Source organism: Lampetra planeri, chromosome 9, assembly GCF_965212315.1.
Source record: "Lampetra planeri chromosome 9, kcLamPlan1.2.h2, whole genome shotgun sequence".
NCBI lineage: Eukaryota > Metazoa > Chordata > Hyperoartia > Petromyzontiformes > Petromyzontidae > Lampetra > Lampetra planeri.
Genome location: NC_136115.1, coordinates 9,559,494 through 9,577,989, shown reverse-complemented (window position 1 = coordinate 9,577,989; position 18,496 = coordinate 9,559,494). Strand labels below are relative to the sequence as shown.

General features: G+C 39.3%; 1 protein-coding gene across 1 annotated transcript in view; it reads left to right on the top strand.

Moving 5' to 3' along the window:
* LOC144720660 (netrin receptor UNC5C-like) overlaps nt 1–17,789 on the top strand; it is a 141,779-nt gene extending 123,990 nt beyond the window's left edge. The window contains exon 16 of the mRNA XM_078597583.1: nt 14,473–17,789. Coding sequence (XP_078453709.1) covers nt 14,473–14,632 — 160 coding nt within the window. The 3' untranslated portion in view covers nt 14,633–17,789. The remainder of the gene's footprint in view (nt 1–14,472) is intronic.
* Nucleotides 17,790–18,496: the final 707 nt, after the last annotated feature.

The window sequence follows — 18,496 nt, the reverse complement described above, 5'->3', positions numbered from 1 at the left end:
CTTCATAAAGTCACCCTTCACAAAGTCACCCCTTTAACAGTATACATTTCTTACCTTCTGGCAGTACATGTATAACATCGTGCTGCCAGTAAAATCAAGTGGACACTCGCAATCATATTATTTCATCACAGCATCCGGGGATCCTCTGGAGACATCGTTGCAGCGCTTCTAAATTAAACCATTTTATTTGTCAGCTTTGTTCACAGAAAGACTGGAATTCTCGGGAATGGAATATTAAACTGGTTTGAAGATCACCTCTCTCCGCTAATTGGGATCATTTATCTGACTGCAGGTAGCTAATATGGCCATGACACATCACATGTCGTAGCGGGATACGCTTTTGAAACATGTGCAAGTCGTGTAGCTGGGCTTTTTTAAATAGCGTGCCCTTTTGCACAATATTAGCTAAACATGGAGTGGAGTGGTCTTCATATTTCATTATACCTATCGATTATGTCACAGCAGCTGCAGTGAGAACATAGTTAACCATACGGAGTCATGCACTCTGCAAACACACATTTTCTAGTCCAACATACGGTTTAGCCAATTACTATATATTGTATGCATTTGCAAATATAGTGCTTATCTACACTGTCCATACACAACCGCCAAAGTGTTTTTTTTCCTGTATACTCGTGTATTTGGTAACAAATTGACTGGGAACCAGTCGAGTTGGCAGATACATTGCTGTACCATAGTAGCAAATAAGTTGCATCATTTTCATATAAGATACTGTCGTAGAAGACCAGATGGTTGGCATGACTTTAGGCTGGAAATGTACACACATAGAGCATTCCTTAACAATACATCACAATTTAATTGTATAGTGTGTCAAAATGTAGAAATATGGCATTTGTCTAGTACTTTCTTTATTTCCATAAAATTGTTACCCACGATTGCACTCGGACAAACTAGCATCTAGTTGGCATGATGGTTCTGGAATCTGGATATTGCACATTCATAACAGGGAAATATTTGAGGGAGATGAGGAACGACATTTTAAGATATACACAGACATCGGCCAAAATCGGGCATATGCACACTTGGCGAGCGATACATTTACAACTCGACAAACCAAGTATGAAGAACAAAAGATACAGAGGTGGGTGTGTGGAAAAAATGCATGCCAGAAGTAGCACTGGAGAAGCAGCGACCTCCAATTTAGAAGACAGTGATTGTAGATTGAGATTGGAGGATTAAGACATCATGAGTGAACACATTAAAAGTGGAAATTACATCAGAGGGGTGAGTGGAATCTCAAGGCCGTGTGACCAGTCTATTTAGTTGAGGAATAGGCAGGTAATTGTGAATTCACTGGAGTCGGTCGCTCCTCTGGCTGTGTTTAATTAAGGAATCCGAGTAGCAACATTGTATTCCATAGCAATTTGGAGATTAGGGAATAATTACCACACCAAGGTATACTTTACTGGCGTTACATGATGAATGGGTGGCCTCACTACAGGCGGGGGTTGATTATACAGTAAAAACTGAAAGCTGAAGGTACAAACCAATTGCTTGTGGGAGAGCCACGACTCGAGGGAGCTGGCCAGATGTCTTGTACATGTGTATGTTGAACTTCTTTCGCATCGTACGTAGCCAACCGTGCAAATTGGAGGTGCGGGGGAAGGACAAAAAAAACTAAACACAATAAATGTCTTCTAAATAAGTTAGTTTTCAAATTAGGTGGGAGTACGCTCGTACCCACGTTTTATCCCACCACACAATCTGGGGATCGACTAACTGTGGTATACCCATTTTATACATCTGGGTAAACTTGCTAATGGTTTTGGCATTAAACCACACATTCAGTCTATAAATGACGAGAAAACTCATCGCAACAGAAAACAATTAATGCAGGCTGGAAAACAAAAATACTTAACGAGACACTAAGATGTGCATTGCACTCATAGAAGCTCACAGCCTTACTGCACATGTGGCAATTTTGTCGCTTTCGACCAAGCAAAAAAAAACTCTAGAAAATATGGCCATCGCAGTGACACACACACACAACGGATGTCGACTAGTTTCAGACTTATTCGGACGAGCAGAGTATCTATCAGTCATCAATATTTGCCACATTGATAATGTTGGCTCAAGTGTTCTCAGTTTTTTTTTTGGTGGCCCCAAACTGCAAAATGGCCACACGTGCAGTTCTTTGGAGCCAGTGGTGTGAAATAAAGCTGAAGGCTTTTGTACAACGCAATGTTGCTACACCGTTGTCTGCTGTTAAAGCCATGTCACGGCAGCAGCATTCCCCATGTTCATACCGACATGGATTGCACTTCAAAGTACGGGGAACATGCTACGGACAGCCATGTTGCTGCAACACTATCAGTGATAGTGTTGCTAGCAGCTGTCTACATTATAACAAAAAAAACTGGGTCCAGTGTACGAGGGATACAGTTGCATCAATAAATAATTAGAAACCCGTTTACATTAACGCACCAAACAAATATCATTTTAAGGATATTTTTTTTTCAAATCCATCAATAGCTACCAAAACAGAATGAACCTTGGATTCTGTACAACCAATGTACGTGTGAGATACACAGAATGCAAGCCTGTGTATTTGCAATAAATGGACCTTAAGCTCTGGTAATGGTGTTTCTTTAGGATTAGAACAGAAAGCGTCTCTGTGGGACGTTGACTTTGGGAAGAGCTAAATAGTCTGTTGTGCCGATGCTATAGTGAAACTGTCTGGAATAGAGCATGTTTGTATTTGTGCATTCCTTGACAGAGCAATGGGTGTTAAAATGTGAAACATGAAGATACTTTTCTGAAATGTTATTTTGTAGTTTCTTTAACATTGCAGAATAATACATTCTTGCACAATCAATCGAAACTTTACGGTTTTTTGTGCAAGGCTATGAAGAAGCCAACAAAAGGTGTTTTCATATTCCCCTCTTTTTACTTGGCAGGAAAAGCCCCAGGATGTGTAGACATTTGTTTCAATTACTGTATTTGGCTAATCGTTTGAAGTAATTCTTCAATAGATCCCTTCCACCAAGGAGCAAAGCCACATACACGGCAAACAATAATGTACAGGTCTCTGCTGTCATGTTCTTTGTTGTTGCCATGAATCGCAATGTGAGTTTCATGTTGCAGCTGCTGCTGCAGCGCAATGTGAAAATAGGTCGGTAAAGTGCCCAGGCGGAGGCCACGTCCGTCCAAAACACCGCTTGTTGTCGGACGTGCACACAAAAGAGGTAAAAACGTGTCCTGCTGATAGCCCTTTGTACCGCTTACCGCTGAGTTCGACTTCCCACGATTATCTGTTTTATCACCGCCGTATTGTACCACGCTGGCAGGTGTGCAGGTGGCTCGGGTAATGAGTGGTGGCTGCTTCCTCTGCTGATGGAGAAGAAAGCGGTGGGTGTTAGTAGACTCGGGGAAGGGGGGAGGGAGAAACTCCATTTGCCGGCTCCCCAGCCCCCACGTGTTTTTGCTTTGGGTCCAAAAATTTAATGGCCTGCTCTGGTTCTCCCAGTCAATTCGGAACATCACAGAACTACTTCGTCTTCACAAATGCAAGGACAATGGAGGGAACTGGAAAATGCAGTGTATCTTATCGCAGATCCGCTTCCAGGAGGTAATGGCGAAGTGCTGCATTCTGTTTTGTCAGTTGAGTTATTTGGCTTTGATTGCCTTTCAAGCTGTATACAGCGGTTTAGTAAGGGTTCTGTCAGATATTCCAACACGCATAAGTCAAAATTGATCATGAAACAGTCAGCCCATTTTAGTTGCTGCAGGTAATGGCTCACCAATTTATCATTGAATTTATTGTTTGTCCAAGACAGGTTCTAAGTATCATTATTTTCATACACACGGAAATACATACGCACAAATACCCATACTAAAAAAATATATTCTCCATTTAAAATGCAGATTATTGACGCAAGTGCTGTTAGTGAGCGCCTTTTAAGAGGTACTGGTATAGCTACCACTATGCCCAGGTCCTGTCTCCCACTGCTGTGTACACACTGCACTGAGGCAATCTAGGGGAGGCCCAGGACGGATTCTGATACCACTTATCACTGATGTTAGCCTTTAAGTCAGTAAATCAAATTCAGGTCACTGAGCTTGAAGTGAAGTGCGCAAACTGTAACACCACTAAATGCGGGCTTGATTTAGTACACAACCAATTATATTACAAGAGAATGGCCAAGCGTTTCCACGTTGGCCTTTAATGCATTTTTTATTTGATTCAAACACATTTGTATATTCTAAGGTGAGGTTTAGTGACATTTCATTACTTGTTTTATTATTTTTCTAATGCATTTCAATGCGGATCAATATTGATTGAACGTGGTAAATGCTCTCAAAAGTTAAGTAGTGGAAAAATACACCAGAGGCAATTTTCCATACTTGTACTAATGACCCAATAGCAATTAAGATTAAGTGGTTGGACAGCTTAGTGCCTAGCACACTCACTACTGAGGCAGTCTGGTTCTAGCAGCCACTTAGTAATATCTTCAGGAAATTACCAGTGTGCGTAAACCGGTAAAGAACATGCTAAAGACCTTGGGGCATAATTCACAAATGCAGGATCTTTTATTTTTATCATAACAATGTTACTGCCTAAATTATAAATAAGGAAATGATCTATAACTGAATTTCATCAAATGAATAATATTCACCAATATGTAAGCCAATTTCCCTTTCAAGTACATTGCTTTGTTCAAGGCCACCTGCATTGCATACTATAAAGCTATCACTTGATTAAATATAGGACATTTGAATATAATTGAATATGTTGATAGGGCTGCAAGTTAAACAGGTGAGTCATTGAAAGTATTCTTTTGGTTTGTTAGTGTACACGTTAAAACTTTGAAACTCGTTTCAGAAAGCCACTGTTGTTGATTCCATTTACATTTTTTCCAAACAAAAATGTTTTTCCAACAAAAAATGTGCCAGAGAATACAATTGTATGTGGACTCATGGAGTCTGGTTATGTCGAGGTGTTTGGCAATCGTGCTGGATTCATGTTCCTGACAGAGGAAATATTCCCAAAGGGAAACCATGCTGTCTGGAAAATTAGAAGTAATTTCATTTATGTGAACCAGATTGCTATGGTTTCTTCGCTATTCCTGAGAATTCCCTATGGCGCTGATGTTTGTTCTGTGACATCAGAGGGACATAACGGTGGTGAAGAATGATGCTATGCATGTGTGCGACGCAGAATTCAAACTGTGGCCTAGAGATAGAATTTTGGAAGCCTGGGATGTATCTATGCAAGTGGAATTGCCATAGATAATGATAATCATTTGCATTACATTGAGTATGAAATTATATGGTAATCATGGAGGTAGATGATGATCAAAAACTATGCTAATAAGGTTCTCAGCTTTTGTATTTTATTTGTATTTATACTTTTAACATTGTTGCAGAATGTCAAGTTATTCATTTGATGTTTACAAGGGTAATTTGAATTTATGAATTCACTGCAGTAGTACATGATATATGCACGACTGGTTTGATGTGCTTAAACACACACATATTCATGTAGGCACAATGTAATTTTTTCAAATTAGAATACAAAATCATAGAAGGCTATCTCAACCAATCATATGAGAAGTTCTAGGAGAGCTGTGTTGTAGTGGTCGCTATATACTCTAAATATCTAGTGATAGCACTATATTCTAGTCTGCTCCAAAAATAAAATATATTTTTTTCAGCCTAGGCAGGGTTGGCTCTAATATTATGAATAAAAATGATCGTGTTGGGAAAGTGTAATGGTATCAATGACAACATTTTGCGGTGACATAGCCCAGCAGTAGCCCATTTCTTCGCTTGTTGCAGAGGTTCGTGCTTTGAATCCGGAAGGCCATCCTGGTTATGACTCAGTGGGTGTATTCATCATGAAACACGCACCATCTGCTTCACAGTGGACATTACCGATCTTGTAACATAATTTTAAATAAGTAGGGCCGTTGTGTGCTAGCATCATGGTTCACATTTTCCAAATTCTAAAAGTTACCCACAAATTCACTCAAATGGGATTAAATACAGTAACATTGCCCCCTACTGTGAAGCTGCCACAGACCGTGCCTGTGAAACACAACACGTTCATGATAGCCTCGTGCTATAAGAATGGCTCGGATACCAAATGTAACAAAATTATTATAATGTTACATAGAGTATATGTTTCAGGAAATAGATTTCCATGTGATGGAAAAGGTGCAATTGGTATTTTTTAACACATCTTTTCAATCCAGCAACCTTTAACGAACAGTGAACTAAGCCCCCATACTGTGTTGTTTATTCTGATTGGAGACTAGCTAAGTCGTGTCTTTAGTGTGGATTAGGTAAACTTTTTGAACAATGAATGCATCTGTATTTGACTGTGCTTCAGAAACAGAAGTCAGTATGGATTGCATACAATGACTCCTTAAAATGTCAAATTATATCATTAAATTGTGTTGTTTTAGAAGTGGATGGCCCACAGAGGTGTGCATTCTCATAACCTATCTGATATTTCCTGTGCCCTCCCAAGTATTTCATATTCCTACAATTGCCCTTACTCCCTTGAGAGTCAAAACTATAACAAGCAGAGAAATAGGGTACCCAAAGCTACCAACAGATTTCAAAATAAACAAATAAATTGCACAATGGGCTAAAGCCCTCGAACCATTGCCAAAGAGCAAAGTGACAAAGCTTTCGTGACTACAGGAATTCATATTCTTTGGGTTTTTCGGTAAAGTCACGTAGATAGGTTAAAAAAAATATAACAAAAACTACGACGTTTCGATCGCAACACAAGCGGTCATCTCCTTTTCCTGAAGACGACTGCTTGTGTTGCGATCGAAACACCCGCAGTTTTTTTTTTATTTTTCTTTGAACCGATCTACGTGACTTTACCGAAAGACCCAAAGAATATAAAAAGAGCAAAGTGTAGCGTGACCTTTTATATTCTGGCTTTCACACCAATCTTAACCGTTAAACCAGATTTGCTACATCGGAATACTACCCAGTCAAAATTTCTTTCTGTAGCCCTCGCTGGCAAGTGAGCCGATTTATACACTGAAAAGTTAAGACCAACGTGCTACATATTCTCGAACTCCCCCCCCCCCCCATGCACATACTACCTACATATACCACTGCTTAATCCGGGTGTCAATACTGGAATAGCCCAAGGCATTTGTGTGCACCCCACAACCATATTGCCACTTCAATCCCAGATTATAGATCTTGGTTGGACAGTGGTCCTGATCCATGTTTCATCCCAGTATGACTATTGCACCTCACATTGTGGAAAGCACGTCTATACCATATCGCTCGTGCCGAAACATAACTGTTCGCAATTGTGAAAATGCAGCAATGCATAATTATACAGTGCTGTCCTTAAAATAATCCCAACAGACTGAGTAAATTTATGACATCTTACTTCTTGGTTTTTTCGGGAAAGTCAGATAGAAAGAAAATAAGTTAAATAATAGAATACGACGTTTCGATTGCAACACAAGCAATCATCATCAGGTATGAATGATTGAGAAAACAAACCTAGTAAACTTAGAAATATAATGCAATACAATACAGAGAGTCGGCTAACAGGACAGTCAACACCCTATCTGGTTGATTACATTCTTCCAAAAAGTGCTAAATTTGAGAGAGAGACAAAACACAGACACGGAGACACATAGACAGACACATAAGCAGAGAGATACAACACAAAGACACACAAAGAGAGACACACATAGGCACACAGAGAAACAACGACTCTGTGTCGAGGCCTTAACTAGAAAGAGAGGGGGGCAGAGAGAGAGGGGGGGTAGATAAATCAGCATGTCAATGAGAGATTTGAAGCTTTCGCGACTGCAGGAATTACTAGAGAGACAACACAGAGACACAGAGAGAAAAAATAAACTTAATAAAACAAACTTGGTAAAATTTGGAAATGTAATGCAATGCAACCCAGAGAGTCGGTCAACACACAATTAACGCATAGCCTGGTTTATTACGTTCTTCCAAAGATTGCTAAATTAGAAGTTAAGTGTGAAATTTGAGAGAGAGCTTATTTTCATAATTATTTCCAAATCTCAATTTTTGGAATTTTACAACCTCTAAATGTCTTCCTTTTGCATGGCACACATCTTGCCACACTCCAGACGTAGCTCTGTATAATTGTTTTCAATTTACCATCAGCATGTTTTGTTTAGAATCTTCTTCTCTCTGAAGGCCTCCTGGTTCTGATTGATCTCGAACTCGATATGATAAGGCTACCCAAGTAGTGATACTCTTTTACATCTTCGAGCTTGCTGCTTACAGACGTAATATGCATTCATCTTCCTCCTTTTTTTGATATACTTATTTCTTTGGTCTTTTTATTATTTATTTGAATTAAAAATGTTGTTGTTTTACATCTTTTCCCAAAACCCAAATTTGTCCTTTGCAATGTCGGCATCTGCTTTGCTTTTCATCCCGGATCTGATTATTTCTTGCATAACTTTCACCATGCATGGCAACAAACTAATTGCTGTAAAGTGTGAAAAGTCAGTTGCGTTTGGTTTCGTTGACATTGGTATAACTTTTCAGTTCAGAAACTTTGTCGGTTATTCTCCTCTACCACACATCGATTTGCAAAGTGTAGTCAAATCACGTATCCCTTTTTCACCTAAGACTTTTATCAATTCTGAAGCCATTCCATTAATTCCTTCTCCGTTCCTGGTCTTCATACCTTTTGATTGCTATGGCCACTTCACTTTTAGGAAGAGCTGGACCATTGTCTTATCTGTTTACCTTTTCCTCTTTTTCGATCTCAGGTCTGACTCTTCCCTTCCCTGTTTAGAGCTGCCTTGTTTACACTCTGCTATCGAGTACAAACATACGCATTTTAAATAATAATATTGTGTGACCTCGCACAAACAATTAAATAATGAAAAATGTAACTATTTTCAATGAGAAAACGGGCGAATTTGTGTATTTTCGTTCACATAAAGTCATCAAAAAACAACATATGAATCAAAGTAAAGATGTATTTATGCTAAAGTAATACAACAATTACTACAAAAGATATAGAAGTGAGTAGTTTTTCGAGATTTACGATTATACTGTAGATCACTTTCACGAATCAGCCCCCAAATGTAGTCTCCCATCATGTTCTTGTTATATTGTCCTTGGTAGCGGCGTTCAAAGTCCAGTATGTCCTGGTGGAAGCGCTCGCCTTGCTCCTCCAAGTATGCTCCCATGTTCTCCTTAAATTTATCAAGATAAGCATCAAGGATATGGACTTTGAGGGACATCCTGCGGCCCATTGTGCCGTAGTTTTTCACCAGATTCTCAACCAACTCCACATAGTTTTCGACCTTGTGATTGCCCAGGAAGCTACGAAACACTGCGACAAAGCTGTTCCAAGCCGCTTTCTTCTTACTAGTGAGCTTCTTGGGGAATTCATTGCTCTCCAGGATCTTCTTTATCTGTGGTCCAATGAAGACATCGGCTTTGAGCTTTGCCTCAGACAGCTTAGGAAAGAAGTCTTGAAGGTATTTGAAGGCTGCCGACTTCTTAGCTACAGCTCTGACATTGTTTTATAAGGCCCAATTTGATGTGCACTTGTGGCATCAGCACCTTCTGGGGGTCCACTAGTGGCTCCCACTTGACGTTGTTCCTCCCCACAGAGAACTTAGTCCACTGTGACCAGTCCCACCTGTGGTAGTGCACCTTGGTGTCCCTGCTGTCCCAAAGACAAAGATAGCAGGGAAACTTGGTAAAACCGCCTTGGAGACCCATCAGGAATGCCACCAATTTGAAGTCTCTGATGACCTCTCAGCCATACTCATCATACTTCAAGGCAACCAGCAAGGTCTTGATGACGTTGTAATCCTCTTTGAGGTGCACTGAGTGAGCCAGGGGAAGAGACGGTTACTTGTTACCATTATGGAGCAGCATGGCTTTGAGGCTCCTGGATGAGCTGTCAATGAAGAGGCGCCACTTATTCTGGTTACAGGCGATTCCGATTGCCTCGAACAGACTGGTCTCATTGTGGCAAAAGCAGAGCCCATCTTGACGGGTGAAGAAACTGCAAAAAGGTTGGTGACGCTTCCTCTGATCTGTAACTTGCATGCTTTCATCCAAAAAGTTCCGCTGCTTGAGTCTAGACGTCAAAAGCTCGGCATTGGACTTGGTGTGAGACCAAGATCTCTGATCAAGTCGTTGAGGTCTTTTTGGGTGGGGTAGTATGGGTTTCTCTCCTCAGCTCCACTTCTGAAATTGACATCTGCATCTACGTCTTCTTCGCTATCTGACTTGCTGCTCTCAATCCGGAGGAGTGGGTATGGTGAGTTCATGGCAGTGTGGCACCGGGGCGATGGATGAAGGAAGGTCCGGATACGTGATAGCAGGTGCATTCTTGCCAGTCCGACGTTTGTAAGGGTCCAACATGCAGAAGTAGCAGTTGCTTGAGTGGTCAGTGGGTTCCCACCAAACTCTTGGGATAGTGAACTTCATGGCTCTCTTTTCCCCTCTGTACCATCCTACAAAAATACATTTATTTCACCCATTACTAATGTGTAAGAGATTCTCGCAACATTTTTCATACATGATATATTTTTTCAATCACATTGAAAATTGTAAAACATTTTTTTATTAAAAACGTTTACAATTAACAAAAATTGTCTTGATCCCTGACAGGCATGCCGAAATATGCCTTGTAGGCCTCACACATCTTAGCAGATGCTTCCAAAAAGGACGTTTTCACTCTTGTCTTGATAAATTGGCCACAGACATAGCAAAATGTGTCTGCCGGATGCTTGCAGCCTCTTGATGCCATCTCAGAAAAATGCAGATATGTATCCGCTTCGGCAGCTGGAACTAAATTGAACTGTTTATATTTCTGGAAAGTTCTAGAATGTTCTAGAAGTTACTCCAAGTTTACTCAGCACTGAATCTATCTGGAATGTTTTGGAAAATAGGTCAATTAAAAAATATCACTGTCCTGATCACAAAAGTAAAGTTTATTGGGAATAATAGCCATTTTCTGTACTTCTGAGGCATAAGCAAATAGGAAATAACACTACCCAGGAACAATAAAGTGTTTTGTTACACAGTGTAATTAGCAAGAAGTATCTAAAACTATACGAAAATTATCCTATAATGGAAAAAAACTAGTTAATTGAGAAGATGTATTGATCCACGGATTAACAACATTTATAAGCAATGGGTCACAATGGCTTGTTTCCAATCTTTGAAGTTGGCTAACCTACATTCATTATCATAGAAAAATATATTGTCTTTGAAAGAATGAGGGTCAACCATAAAATCACCTTCTCATGGTAATTCTGGATGGAATGTGAACAGGCTTCGATATTTTTCTGTTGGCCTGGAAGCTTTTTCCCACAGATTCACGTTTTACAAATGTATTATGCAGCTTTTGTTGTACAACCATTCTATAGGACACAGCATACATTGAAAGATGGTTATGTTTAATTAAATTAAGGGTTCATAACGTACCTTGCATTGGCTGCTGTTTATAGTAAGATAACGGTAAACACAGCCATACATTTACATGAAACATGTTTTCTACGAGTGGTTTCAGTAATTTCTGTTTATTCTTTACATCTTATGTCATAATAACATAAGTACAGTACTGGTGATAGAGAGGCCAACTTTCGTCTGTTAAAGATGGAGTGTGGACTTCGCAGAGTAAAGCAGCTTGGTCTCGATTGCATTTTCCTTCAATTTGTTGGGAAGAGAACAAGAGCTTTTTTCAACTGTCAGGGCTGAAAAATGAAGTCTGGGACGAATCTCATCTTCTCTGAATGCGGCTGGATGTTGTGATTTCCTCATTGCCATTTAGGAGTCCAGGACACTTGAGTGATCAGCTTAAGTCTGGGTCGATCTATATTTGATTTTGTTACTTTATCCTGTTTTACGTTCATGATTTAAGGTAGTATTTTCTTTCGTTTCCTGCTTTCATTTATTGAGACCTCATGCTTTGACTTTTAATGTGTGCTTGTTATTTTAGACGTAGCTCTGTTTGCCTCTTCCATAAATGCTGTTGTTATCTCATTACCAACAGCGTGATTCATACATTTTTGAAATACATGTTTTCTTTATATCTATCAATGTTATAACTGTCAAATAATGTCAGCGTTGTTGTCTTGTTCATGCAAGTGTGAAGTGATGCTTTTGTCCTTGATCAGGTACCTTATAATATCTTCTGGACACTAAATCATTGTAAATTGATATATATTTTTCCATATTGCTGAGCAAGTAACTGTTTAGTGAGGAAGGCATACACATCTTAAAATAGTTCCTGCCCTTTAGATCCTTGAAATATATTTGCATGTTTTAATTTGAAATATGGCAATGGAACACATATCTTAGATGAGCGTTGAATGCCCACTTTGCAGATGCGGCTCTTTAGTAAAGCTCTATGGTGTCACTGAATTACTTGAGCTGCCAATCCTGTTCAGAGTGTTTCAGCGTTGAGCACATTGATCACGAGGCTACTGATCTACCCTCTTTGATCCTGGATCAAACCAAGGATCTCGGAGGAGATGGGTCAGTACCTAGACATCAACATCCATCTCCAATCGTGTCATCTTTAAAGCTTTAAATGTATCATCTTTATTGAATGTCTTCATCATTAATCCTTGGTTTTTAAATATTTGCCGAGTGTCCTGCTTGTGAGATTAATCATTTGTCATATTAATTCAAAATATCAGCGACAAGATGTATTGGGAGACACGTTGTGATTTACTAATTGTGGTGCAGACCAGTGGAAGGACAGTGAGAAAACAATATTGGAACAAAACATCCTGACAACTTGTGACGCCTGTAGCATTCCATTGTCAGTTTTGTATGCATTCATTAAAACAATATACCAGCCGTGGATTCTTAAAATAGCAATCGTCCAAAAACTTCATATCGCTTTGAAAATATATTGGTCTGTGAGAGTTCTCGTTCGTTTGTATACATTTCGTCGGATCAGCCTGCCAATTTAGAAATCTCTTGGGTGCAGCCTTGCCTGACAATACAGTATGACCTATTTGCATATACTATCCTGCAGAAAACACCCAGTGGTAAAGAATGAAATTGTGTGCTTTTATAGTGCATCGTCTTAAGATGAATTATTCCTGTCAATGAGTGCAAGACAGTATGCATGCAATTCCCAAGTGAATAGCTGCTGGGGAAATGTTGGATAATTAAGTACATTGAGAAAATCAGTCTTGGCCAGTTTTGAACTATTTCTTTTTTAGACCCAGTGATGCAAGTAGGAGGATGTTTGGGGATAGGTCAATTGGAAGGCAGTATCAGAAGATATCGGCAAAAGGACACACGGGTGAGTGGCTGCACGTTTGAAGCTGTTACTAAGGAATGGTTCGTAGTGGTGTCTGCCCTAGCTGGCCCAATTATTTCTATGGGGAGGCCACTCGTGATTCGTCAGTGACGTTTAAACTGTTTCACCAAGTGGGTGAATCCAAGCTCGTTTTATAACCATTTTAGAGATAGACAGAAATACAGTGAAGATATGAAATATTGGCACGAAATCACCTGTAAAACATGAATAAGATGGTTTTATAACAGGTTATTTTTTTAAATGAGTATTCGATGAAAGACAAAAAATATTACATTGTTGATACAGTCCGCATTGCTGCAAGTATGGATGTTTACAATAAAGTTTCAGATATAAATATTAAACAACGGTTTCTGAAAGTAATTTGCACTTATATGAGTTGGAATTCTGGCTCGTTTAACTCTCAGCGGATTGCAATATTTGCAGACATTGTTAAGTGTTTCCGTGCTTGGGGGGATATAAAGATCACAGACAAAGCTTCTGTTAATTCTCTGTGTGACCTAATCGAAGGAAATGTGGAATGTTTCAGATGTAGCACTTCTATCATATCCCTATTGCATTATCTTAGCAATGAGTGTATATATTAGGAGGGAGGGTGGGGGGTTGTACAATATCTATCCACGGAATGTGGGTAGTTGAAATGTATTTGTACAACTAAACAAATTGGCTCATTCGCCTCAAATGCTGGCCCTTCGTCCTACAGCAACTAATGCAACTTAAAATTGCCCTCCATACACAGGTGGCCACAGACTCGTGTGGAGTGGCTTGCACCTTGCGCTGTGTGTAGTGACGTAGACGCAGCCACTGGTGTCCCACGTTGTGGAATTCTCGTCGTGAAAAAACTCCAGCGAGCCCTGTGACCTAACTAGAGCATGCTATGGCAGTGTGCCTGAAAGTCCCATGGATGGTAACTTTCAATTATTTTATTTGCTGGAAGAACAGCTGAAAAACACAACCGAATGTGTGTACCTAGGACAACTATTAAAGGTGAACCGAAGTCAAAATGATGGAATAAAAAGTGGATGAGAGCAGTTTGGCATGCTTTTTTGTCACGTTGTGAAAAAAAGTGAAAACAAAAGTAGGTATCTCAAAAAGTGCTTTGTTCTTCTTGCACTGCACCTCCCATTGCAGATGTGAGTTGTAGTTCTAAACGCGCGTTCATTGTGCATGTGGAGCAGGTGCCTGGAGTATTTCGAGACGAGAGGGAGCCCCACGGGTGTGGTGCTGGACCTGTGGGAGGCCCAGCACGAGGAGGATGGGGATCTGGACTCGCTGGCCAGCGTGCTGGAGGAGATGGGCCGCCGGGAGGCCCCACACCCTGCCCTGGCCCACGCCTGAGCGCAAAATCTGTTTCGTCCCATCCATTGGAGTTAGGAAGTCCATCGTCAGCAGCAGTATTCGTTCCTCAAAGGATTTGAGAATCTGCTCATGTGGTTCCATTGCATTGGTGCTCGACAGTGCCCTGCTCAAATCCTTTTAAAGGCAAATAAGATGGTGTTGCTCTTAAGCTGTTAACATAATTCACAAAAACATCAGAAAATCCTGGTGCTTTTTGTGTTCGTGTTTTTGCATTTGAATTCCACTAAATATTATTAGAATATGTTTTGCATTTCATACCCATATGAAAAAATCCGTTTTGATCATGAAATCCAATATTTTTTAGACATTGGCATTTTAAAGACCTGAAATGTGGGTCTTTATTTAATTGGGGCATTTTGTTGATCTTTTAGATTGTCTGCACCAGTGCCTGGAACTATCAAATACTCTAAGTTGTCTTGCTACATCTTTTGGGTTTCAGCAGGGGATGCCCTCATTTTGAAATCACGAATCCTGTTTTTTCGTTCAGGTACCAGAGATGTAAGACACAAAGTCCCATTTTTTTTTACTCAGGGCAGTTAGGGTTTCCTGAGAGCCTTGTTTTTTACCACTTGTGTGAAGAGCACTAACAATGGCCAAAATCAATCAGGGGAGAGTGGAAAAGGAGTAGGAGACTCTGAGTTGGTGAAGTGAGGATATCCATTTAATGGGAGGGGGCATGAAGGCAATGCCAATAGGAACATTTGAAAGAGAGATTATGAAAGTGGGGCAAGAGGTTTTTTTTTACAGGGTAGGAGACATTGCCAAATTTGACATGTAAAATTTACTTAGAGCTAAGTTGATCCTCTCTCCGTTTGGTTTAGAGCTTTGAAATCGAATACATCTACATCTTGAATGTGAGAATGGCAAATTGGGTTGAATAAACGTATCCCTTGTTGCCGCTCTCACGTTCATAGGCCTCCTCTTGGTGTCTTGCCTTTAGTAACTTAGAGGTGACTGCCTTTCAAGTGAACAGTGTCTTTACTGCATTGAGAGTGATGCTAAGGTGTCATGGGGAAAAGTCCCTGTGACTTTTGCAAGGAAAACATTGTGTGTCCATCCAGCCTGCAACAAGGGGACGCCTTGGTTTAGTGTAACCTCAGAACAAAATAAAACTCTCTTTTCTATTGCAGCTCTTGGGCAATTCCTATGGAGCATTTACATTTTGTGCAAGGGTAACACAGAGGATCCAAGCCTCCTCTTGACGTTCACACCAATGTATTCTCAAAATCGAACTGCAGTTTCTGTGCACATGCTGCAGGTTACTCATAGCCAACTTAAACAAAGGACATGTGTTTTTGGTCCACTGAATGCACCATTGAAACAACCATGTGTATGTCTGGACTGGTGAGATAAAGAGTATAGCTTTGTAAACTATAAAATGTTAAATTATTGCTGTTTTTATTCAACAATTGTAATGCTGTGTATCAGAAGACCACTAAATCAAGCTGCGGTACGGTGCAGTAATATATGTCCTGTGTGTGGTGTCACCTATTGTATATGGCAGTGTCGAAGCTCATGTTAATTATTTGCCTGTGGGAACTTGATGTTGCTATGAATTACCTTCTGCAGACTAATAATTAAACTATCGTTTGTGCATTCACATATGGTTCCATGACATAAGTATGACTTAATCTTGTAGGGGGAAAACTGCCAATGTTTTATTCAGAAAAAAATTAAGCCTGTGGTTTTAATTACTGTCAAGTTTCAAATAAGTGTTTGCATTGAATTGATGCACGGTTAAGAAGTCGTCTTAATTGAAAAATATGGTAATGTATTCTGCTTGCACACCTTCTGTGCTGGCCTTCACGCTTGCTGGCTACATGGACTTGCTATTGCTTTCTCTGCTCGCTCTCTTTGGTGGAGATAAAACATGTGCTTTCCTACCTGTTTTTTCGCCTATTTTTCTTGGCAAAATCAATGGCTTGGCTTTGAGCAGTGAATAGGAAAACCTAAATGGTACTAAAGTTTGAGCACGACAGACTTTTATTCAGTAGCTCAATTTCTAATAGAGTGACGGAGTAGTGGAATAAATTAACTGAGCAGTCTGACAACAAACGTGTGAAGGGTGAAGGGGATAACCCAGTGATTTGAATGCTGAATATTCTTCTTACGTGCCTCATGTAGTCGCAGAATGTTTAACAATAATTGAACAGAGCAAGTCTGTATGTCAATTATGCAGAGACAGAACAAATGATGACTCTTGATTGAAAATAATATGCCACCACAATAGGTTAGCTCTAACCCATCTATTTATATTTATACCACAATGTTTATTTCAATACATGTGGGTCTTTTCACCCTCGATATCATGTAAAGGTATGTTGAGATGTCCATTAAATTCACGAGTTTTAACTCGTTACAACCAAGCACCATGAAATATTGTGCTTTATTTTACATTAACAATTGCTCACAATTGTGATTTAAGATAGTTCATTTGTTTCCATCTCATATATCTGGCTTTTGCCAGCGTTGCACTCCCATGGAAATTATTTATAGCCTGTAAAGAATGTACCAACAAAAACGAGTGATTTTTAGAATATAAATGATGTTACATTTAATTATTAAACATGCTTTTAAAGTTAACGATTTTGTTACATTTATTTAGGTTAAATATGGGTGACATAGGGCATTGTAGATACGATAAGGTCTTGTTTTGATGTTATTGATGTTATAATTTGTTTGTTGATGTTTTAGAATTAGGTTGTTTGAACTGGCCTTGAACATTGTCTTGTTAGCCTAGTTGTTACTTGAATCTTAATGGTTTTAAAAATATATATTATTTGCCCTTGTTTTTGGAATTACTCTTAGACATTTTGATATGATGATGTTAAAAATTACAATGATTCAACCATAGTGTATGTTGGTACATTATTGAGAATACACCAATGTTTCTTCATTGACTTTGCATAAAAACTACAAGTGTAAAATTGATTGTAAAAAAATGCTAAAATATATACATATAATTTACAATTTCAAATATTTACATGTGATAAAAAAATGGACTATAGCATATTTTATAGAGAACAAAAACAACATCAAATTAAATTTGCAGAGCTAATCTATTGATTTTCAGTCATAATTGTACCTTGTGATTTGAACAGCATTTTGTTTTTCCTAAATAAACTGTCTGCTTTAAGATTCTGTTTTTGATGTTATGCTATTAACATTTACTTAAATTATATAAAATGTATGTCATTTTTCATTTTCATGTAAGTATGCCAAAAGTTAGATGAGTAATGGCAGAAAATACTTTAAAAATTGACTTAAAACTTTCGTGACTGCAGGAATTCATATTCTTTGGTTCTTGCGGTAAAGTCACGTATATAGAAAAAAAGAAAGTGATTTTTTTTTTCCATTTTAGATCGCCCTTTATTGGTGGAAGCCCACCACCATCATTACCCACGACTACCATCACCTCTAGTAGCAACCTCCACCGTCAACAGTGTGATTGTGTAAAGCGAGGTGCAATTATTACCTGGCAGCCCTTTAATTGGTGGAAACCCACCACCAGCGCCGTCGTCGCCCACTACTACCATCACTTACTTTAACATTAGCTGCCCCTCCCATGCTGTTGACACTTGGGGTTACGCCCATTTCAAATCTTTATAAACAGTTTGCCTTTCCTGATGACGACCGCTTGTGTTGCGATCGAAACGTCGTATTTTTTTTTATTATGCACTTCATTTTTTTTTCTATCTACGTGACTTTACCGAAAGAACCAAAGACTAGAAAAGACTGTTGGTAACACCTTCTCATTCTACACTTTAATATAGCCTGTGAGAAAACAACTGCACACTTTGTCTTTGCAAATCAGTATTGTGGTGTGATGATGTAGTAATTTGC